Raw genomic sequence first — 8,071 nt, 5'->3', positions numbered from 1 at the left:
GCATTCATAAAGTCCTGCAACATATTTACCCCAAAAAACAGGCATAAAAATGTTCAGAAATGACCCCCAACATCGTACTGTAAAAACTGGCGTAGCCACCTTAGTAAAAGACCCCCATAGTGGAGGAGGAGGGGGGTCCATATTTCATTTTAATGTCACATATACAGATTTATGACTCTGATGAGACGGGAAAACTGAATGGTGTCACAGGGTGAAATAGATGCTGCTGCAATCTCATGACAGAGGGGGCAGGGAGCAATAAGAGCCAGGGATGGGGGAGAAGCAGTAACGTAGACACCACGGGGGATGGGAGTGCCAGCTACATACATACTTATATCACAGGAAAGAACATTACGGTAATCAGAAAACGGGGCGACCGCCGTACAGTAAGAGAATGGAAAGGAGTGCGCGTCTATCAGCGCCAATACGGCAGCACGTAGCCCGGTCTATAGATGACAGAAGGTGCCAAGCGACTGTGTGACTCAGCGGGCGGTGATTGGCGGGGAGCTGTTGGTGGGCGGGGAAGGCGCTGTCAATCACCAGGCTGAGTATATAAGGCGGCTCTGCACGCAGTTCCTCACTCTGCAGCAGGACTTCTGAGAGGTTGGTGTGTGGCCTCTCGGGCTTCCAGGTGGGCTGGTCCTGTCTGTGGTGCCTAATCTCTGTTCTCTTTTGTAGGAGCAGAAACTACAGGCAGCAATCATGAAGGTTGGCATCAACGGGTGAGTGTGGCTCCCATTGACCCTCTCAGGTGGATTGTGGGTGTGCCAGAGCCATTAGAGGGTTAAATAAGGGACTGAGTTTAGGTACTGGCTGTAAGAAGACCACTTAGAGGGGATGGGTCCTGTTGGGGGGCACCTAGGACCTGTAGCTTTATTGCGAACTATGCTTCAGGGATGCATGGTGGACAAGGGTTAGCTATACAAAGACCATGGTGGGTGAGGGTAACCATGGTGGGTAGGGGTGCTGTCTGCTCTCCTGGGGCAGCTCTGCAGTAGGTGATGGGCAGAGCACTTGGCTCCTGGTCCACTGCATATGCACGCTCCTAAGATGGCCTCCCTGTTAACCCCTGCCAGTGCGGCTCTTGTCACGTCCCCCTGAGTCACACCCACCGTCTCCCTCTGCAGTTACTGTGTGCCTCCCCAGTGTTCTGCAGGGAGGCGGATGATGTGTGGTGTAATCCCCCCCCCCCCATCTGATGCACTGCAAGGACATCTCAAGGTCGTGGTCTCATCCAGGTCATCTGTTTCTTTTTGGAGGGGGGGGGGGGGTCTGGTCCCTCGCCTCATACCTGCCTCATGTGTGGGGTGTGCCTCTGCCGTCTCCTCCTCCCCACACGACCAGAGCTTGCACAAGCGTGCGGAAGCTGACTCATGTCCTGCTGGTGCTGCACGTAGATGAGGCGGTGGGGGGATCAGTCACCATCTGCTCTTCTTAATATTCCAGTGGTATATAGTTATGTGAATGGGGTGACCTCTGCTGAGAGCTGCTCTCACCCCCTCCATCCTCTCCCTGCAGTGTAAAGTAGGTCTCCTATTAATAGAGGAATGCCAGCTGCCGGGGCAGGGAGGAGGGGACAGGCTCATCTCCTGGTTACTGGGGTGTGTGATTTGGCTCTTGCTATTCGTGCTGTGACACTGGCTCCTTACATGGGCGCCCCCCCCCCCTTGTTTCCCAGCCGGACTTCATCCTCCGTGTCTTCCTGTTTGTTCACACTTTGCACACTCAGCCATGACCTTTGCTCCAGCCCGGGAGGTGTTGTTCTGCAGCCAGTGCTTGCATTGCACCTGCGTCTGGATCTGCAGTGTTTATTCAGGTCCCTGGGAAAGCTTATGCACGGGGCTTAGATGCCCAATCATCCAGAAGACCCTGCAGGGCCAAGCTGTACGAGCCTAGACTTCCATGGCCTTAAAGGGGTGGGCAGGGTCTGCAAAAGTACATGAAGGTTTTTAAAAACAAACCTTTGTTCATCTGTTCAGGCCCCTGTGGTACTGATGCCACTAAGGCTAATTTCACACTTGCGGCAGGACGGATCCGGCAGGCTGGTCTCCCTGTCAGATCCGTCCTTCCGCTGTTTCGCCGCTCTGTCCCCATTGACTATAATGGGGACAGGGGCTGAGCTCTGGCACAGCAAAAGCCGCCGGAATAAAAAGTCCTGCATGTCTTAGTCCAGCAGCTTTCGCTGTGCCGCGCTGGAGCTCAGCACGCGTCCCCATTATAGTCAATGGGGACCGGGCGGCGATACGGCGGAAGGACGGATCTGACAGGGAGACCAGCCTGCCGGATCCGTCCTGCCGCAAGTGTGAAAGTACCCTAAGGCTACTTTCACACTAGCAGCAAGGAACTCCGGCAGGTGAACAGCCTGTCAGATCCGCGCTGTCACTAGTGCACGCGTGCCCCCGGACTACTGCTCTGGCTCCATTGACTATAATGGGGGCGGGACGGAGTTCCGGTGGCAACACGACAAACGTGCAAGGAGGCGGCTGGAATAAAACTACGATATGTTTGCCGTGCTGTTCACCCGCCGGAGTTCCTTGCTGCTAGTGACACTAGCCTTATTCCCTTCTGCAGTGATGACATCACACATAAGCATGTGACTGCTGCCAATCGCTTACCCCTAGGATCATATACTTTTCGCTGCTGCAGCCAGTCATGTTGGGTGGCATATCCTACCTAAAATTGCTAGAATATACCACCAGTGTCAACCCCCCCCCAAAGCTAATGCTGCCGCCACTCACTTCTGCACTTGCTTGGCTCTTCTCAGAACTCCCATAAGTGAATTGAGTGATTTGGGTATAAAATGGATGGGGGGGTCGTCCTCCCCAGACGCCCCAGTATCACCCCCGCTCCCCTTCCTTAGGGGGCACATTAAGAGATGTATTTGAATATGAAAACTGAGCCCTGCCGTCCTTGGCCCTGCAGGGATGAGTTGCATATTCTGTACGCATGTGAGCGCTGATGTTGGACTACTTTCCCATCATGTAATGCTTATTGTCTGTAGATTTACAGTTTTATTACTTTATAGCCTGTAGCTTAAAGCGCACATGTCAAACTCCTGGCCCTCGGCTTTCTTCATGCTCACACAGCCTACAGCTATCAGGGCATGCTGCAAGTTGTAGTTTTGCAACAGCTGGAGGGCCATGAGTTTGACACGCCTGACTAATTGTATGTATAGTGTAAGATGAGGTAATTCTCTAAGACTATGTATTGTCTGGACCAGGTCTCCCCTGCAGCCTTACCGGTCCCGCTACATGATCGGTGATGCAGCAGCTTTTTTTACACTCCAATACTAATGGCCTTAACTTGTCTTTCACACCTGTATTCTCTTACAGATTTGGTCGCATTGGGCGTTTGGTCTGCCGCGCTGCAGTTGCATCTGGAAAAGTGGATATTGTTGCAATCAATGATCCATTCATTGATCTGCCCTACATGGTATGTTGGCAGTGCCTCGCAGATGCTTGAAACTGCTGTGCAAGGTTTGGCTGGCATTTAGCTCTTGCTGTAATGCTAAGTAACCACCTGCAGGGGGCAGTGTTGTCTCACACTTCAGTAGCTCATCTTGCCCAAAGGGTGGTGTCACAGCTGACCTGTGAGATTAGGTAGACTGGCAGCTTCTTTGTAGGTTGGCTGTGGTGTCGGGCCTGGTGTGTAACAGCAGCTTTATTAACACATTGTATGCCCTCCTCAGGTCTACATGTTCAAATATGATTCCACTCATGGACGCTTCAAGGGAGAAGTTAAAGCTGAAAACGGAAAACTAGTGATCGATGGCCACGCCATCACAGTATTCCAGGAGTGAGTATAGTCGTCTGTGCTGGCCCTCCAAATTATGGACCCCCCCCCCCTTCAATTGCATGGTGTCTGGCCTCTGGAGGCATCGTGTGTTCCTGGCCATGTCCTTGATCAAGGGTGCAGATGAGTGGGGTCCCCCCCTCCCAACTGAGTATTGTGGAGGCTTTTACTACTGCTGCCAATCTAGCAAAAGCCTGCTGGGGCCAGTACTGGCATTTAAGCCACAGTGTTGGGGTACTGCAGGTAAGTAATTTCTGCCAAGACATTCCCCACAGCCTGTCATATCCATTTATGAACATGGAGTCAGATTGCACTAACACTTCCCCTGTGGCTGCCGTCCAAGAAGTAATGTCTTCCCCCAGGCCAAAAACCATTAGTGGCTCTTCATGCAGACGAGCCCTGTTTATAGGGAGGTCCCAGAGAAGTTAGAACTGACTCATAACCCTTTGTTCTCTTGTAGACGTGACCCAGCTAACATCAAATGGGGTGATGCTGGCGCTACCTATGTCGTTGAGTCCACTGGTGTCTTCACCACCATCGATAAGGCCTCAGTAAGTGTCCTAAACGGCTTCTAATGCTAGCACAAAACCTGTGCCTCATAACTCATCCAGTCTGTCTCCTTCAGGCTCACTTGAAAGGAGGTGCCAAGCGTGTCATCATCTCCGCCCCATCAGCCGATGCTCCCATGTTTGTGGTTGGGGTCAACCATGAAACCTATGACAACTCCTTGAAGGTTATCAGGTAACTAAGGTTAGGTGGTGTACTGGTTCCTAAGAAGGTCCATTAGTCATTTGACCACTTATGGAAGGTTGGGGGGGTAATACTCATGCCTCTAGCACACCGTCTGAGGATTGTATAGTCTACATGTGGTTCTGACTGAAGGTACTACTTGGGCATATTGCACAGACCTGTAACTATGAGGTGGTTCAGGAACACATTGGGAAGGATTGTCTACTTGCTGCTTATAGTGGCATGGCCAGTGACCTACATTAATACTTTCTGCTCTTCTCCACAGCAATGCCTCCTGCACCACAAACTGCCTTGCTCCTCTTGCAAAGGTCATCCATGACAACTTTGGTATTGTGGAGGCCTTGATGGTATGTAACCCCCTGCTCTCCCACATCAGATAACCCATGATTCAGGATTAAATGGTCCCTAATCACTGCTTCTCCTTTCAGACCACAGTCCATGCTTACACTGCTACCCAGAAGACTGTGGATGGACCATCTGGAAAGATGTGGCGTGATGGCAGAGGTGCAGGCCAGAACATCATCCCAGCATCAACTGGTGCAGCTAAGGCTGTAGGCAAAGTCATCCCAGCCCTGAACGGGTATGGCTCTGCTTCATCCTGGTCCAGGCAGTTTGTCTATATGTTGGGGCGGGTGGGGGGTGTTTGAGAATATGGAGATATAAGACTGGGTAGGTTTGCACAGTACACTGAAGCTTCTCGATTTGTCTTGCAGAAAGTGCACTGGTATGGCCCTCAGAGTCCCTACTCCCAATGTGTCAGTTGTTGACCTGACTGCTCGCTTGGAGAAACCAGTAAGTAATGCAAATTCTTTCAAGCCTGAAGTTAGAGGTGTTACAGTACTTGATATACAGAATATTGGTCCAGCACCCCAGACTGTACTGGAGCTCATGTCATTAGTATGGGAGCTGGGGGATGTTTGAGGAGTCTTCTGCCAACTGGATGGGTGGGGTGCCAGTTGTCAGACCACCAACAGTTTGATATTGATTACCTAACAGGGTAGGTAATTTGTCTAGAAAAGCAAGGGTTGTCTTCCAGCTCACATTCCAATTTTTGTAGCCCCATGCATGGAGTTGGTTGAGTCAGTCCATATATTGATTGTAGCAATTTGAAGGAAATTTACTCCAGTATGGGTCAATTATTTATATATATATATATATATTAAAAAAATTCTGTACTGGAAAACCCCTTTAATCTGATGTCTTGCTCTTAATTTTCAGGCCAAATATGAAGACATTAAGGCTGCAGTAAAGAAGGCGGCTGAAGGCCCAATGAAGGGCATCCTGGGATACACAGAGGATGAGGTGCGTTCATCTTGGGTCATGCATATGACTAACCTGTATTATGTCACAGCTGTGAGGTTCCTGTGTCTGCATGGGGCCTCAAGGTGAAGGTGGACATGCCATGCATTTGTGCCATCCTTTCCTCACTGGTTTGGGACTTCCAAAAAAAAATGGCAAAGTGAGCATGCTCATTTTCTGGTCTCCCATAGTAGTGACTGGAGGGTGACAATCTGTTGGCTTTGGAGAGCGCTGTCCTGGAGACCAGAATCTGCGCCTGTCTGACGCTTGTGTGCAAATCCTAGTGATAAACCATAGGTGCCCCAGACTGGACAAAAACCTAATGTTGTTGTTTCCACCTCCCCAGGTTGTCTCATCTGACTTCAATGGTTGTACCTGCTCCTCCATCTTTGATGCTGGCGCTGGAATTTCACTGAACGACCACTTTGTTAAACTGATCTCTTGGTGAGTCTTGAAGGGAATCTGAGGCTATTGTAATGAATAGATCCAGATAACTGGAAGCAACGGACCACATTGAACTACATGTGCAGTGGACTGGGGCCGTCTGGATGGTCCCTCTAACTTGTGGGATCGCCAACCATCTCTGCAGGTCCATGGGTTAAGTTCTGGCATCTGCTAGAGCCCAGATGTTCCAGTAACTCCATTCTAGAGGCGCACTTGGCCACATCAGTGACTCTCATTGTGCAAACTCTCTCTTGCAGGTATGACAACGAATTTGGATACAGCCAACGTGTTGTGGACCTCATAGCCTACATTGCCACCAAAGAGTAAAGTGTCATCATGGAAGTCAAACCCTCTCCTGTCACTGCAGGGCCCGATGTTTCACCCAGTGATGTCTCCACTGTCACTGAAGGGGCCCAGAGTCACCCCCTGCTAGTCTGTCTGTCAGTTTCTGTGTTAAATAAATTGTGAAACACTGAACCTCTGCATCTTGTGGCTCTGTACTGGGGGCAGGGTTGTCGGATTTTCATTTTTGTATCCTATCCTTAAAATGGGGGGTCCTCCCAGTGCTCCAGGGAGTGCTGTACATCATAGTGGCTGCTTGGCACTGCAGTCCAGGGACATTTGCTTGATTGGGGCTGAGCTGCACCTAGACCTCATGTACAGTGATGTCACACTTAGTAAGAGGCCACCACACTGAGCGTGGTCGGGTGTCAGGTCATTAATATCAGCGGGGAAGTCTATCATGATTGGAGATCAATGACACTCCCGGGATCCCATGCGACCAAATGTTCCTAGGCATGAAGCTTCTGACCTAGGGACCCCTTATGGGAAACGGGTGTCTGAACTGGGAACCCACCCAACCTAGAGAAGGAGATGCTGCAAATAGTCCAGTTGTGTTGTGCACCCCCTCTCCAGTTTTTTATTACCTGCTTGGATGTTTGAAGGGATTCTCCAATGTAAAAGCTGATCCTTTGAGGAATGTCATGGTGAGATGACTACCCAGTGGCATTCCTCTGTAGGTGGCATGGTGCCAGCTTAGTCAGGTTGAGACTTGTAATTAAGGACACTCTTGACTGCTAAAGTGCTGGCTGGAGTTTTAGGAGCCACGTCTCCTATTACCCAGGTCTTCAGTATCTTCCCAAATGGCACTGTGCCCTCTGCAATCCAGGATGAATGGGCACACTGGTCTGTGCTGCAATAATTGGACATGTACCTCCCAGCTCATCCGAAAACATCTAATGGTACAAAAATTACCTTTTTGAAGCCATATGCAGATAGCCCTGCAAGTGCTCAGGGGTGTTGTCTATTGCTGTAAGGGCCCGGACCCCTGGTGTTACTCACTGACAACCTAGTACGCTACTGATGTCCCTGTCCTCTGCTGCTGAAGTCCTGCACACTTGCTTTTCCTTTATCAATGCCACTGCCCAGTTGGTATTGTATGGTGCAGCAGAAACGTGCGCAGGATTTTGGTACTAGAGGAGAAGACATCGAGAGGGTGCAAGGCTGGTAGGAGCTATTGCTGATTAAAACCTGGGGCCCTTAATGGGGGGGGAAGCAATTGATGCCCACCCTCCGCCTCCCAGTGCTTGTGAGCTTATTTGAATATGGCTTCAAGTTTTGTTTTTGGACCATCAGCAGCAGACAAGGCAATTAAAGTGAACAATTTGTAAATGGTGTGTGACCTGCAGTGCAAAATGGTTGAGACTCCCTTTAAAGACCCCCCCCCCCCCCTTCCCAAAAGGAGTATAATACTAGAGTACTGCGTAAATCGCACATATATATCTCA

The 8,071-nt window shown here is 50.3% G+C and overlaps 1 protein-coding gene across 1 annotated transcript; it reads left to right on the top strand.

Moving 5' to 3' along the window:
* The first annotated feature begins 501 nt into the window (after positions 1-501).
* On the top strand, positions 502-6,762 carry GAPDH (glyceraldehyde-3-phosphate dehydrogenase). Its single transcript, XM_044296485.1, has 12 exons — positions 502-603; positions 679-722; positions 3,333-3,432; positions 3,689-3,795; positions 4,253-4,343; positions 4,418-4,533; positions 4,808-4,889; positions 4,971-5,122; positions 5,256-5,334; positions 5,761-5,844; positions 6,188-6,285; positions 6,543-6,762. The coding sequence occupies exons 2-12, from the start codon at positions 703-705 to the stop codon at positions 6,610-6,612; spliced, it is 999 nt and encodes a 332-aa protein (XP_044152420.1). The 5' UTR covers positions 502-603; positions 679-702; the 3' UTR covers positions 6,613-6,762.
* The last annotated feature ends 1,309 nt before the right edge of the window (positions 6,763-8,071 follow it).

This window comes from Bufo gargarizans, chromosome 6 (genome assembly GCF_014858855.1).
Source record: "Bufo gargarizans isolate SCDJY-AF-19 chromosome 6, ASM1485885v1, whole genome shotgun sequence".
NCBI classification, from domain to species: domain Eukaryota; kingdom Metazoa; phylum Chordata; class Amphibia; order Anura; family Bufonidae; genus Bufo; species Bufo gargarizans.
Note: the sequence above shows the minus strand (reverse complement) of the source record. Positions and strands in the feature narration are given on the sequence as shown.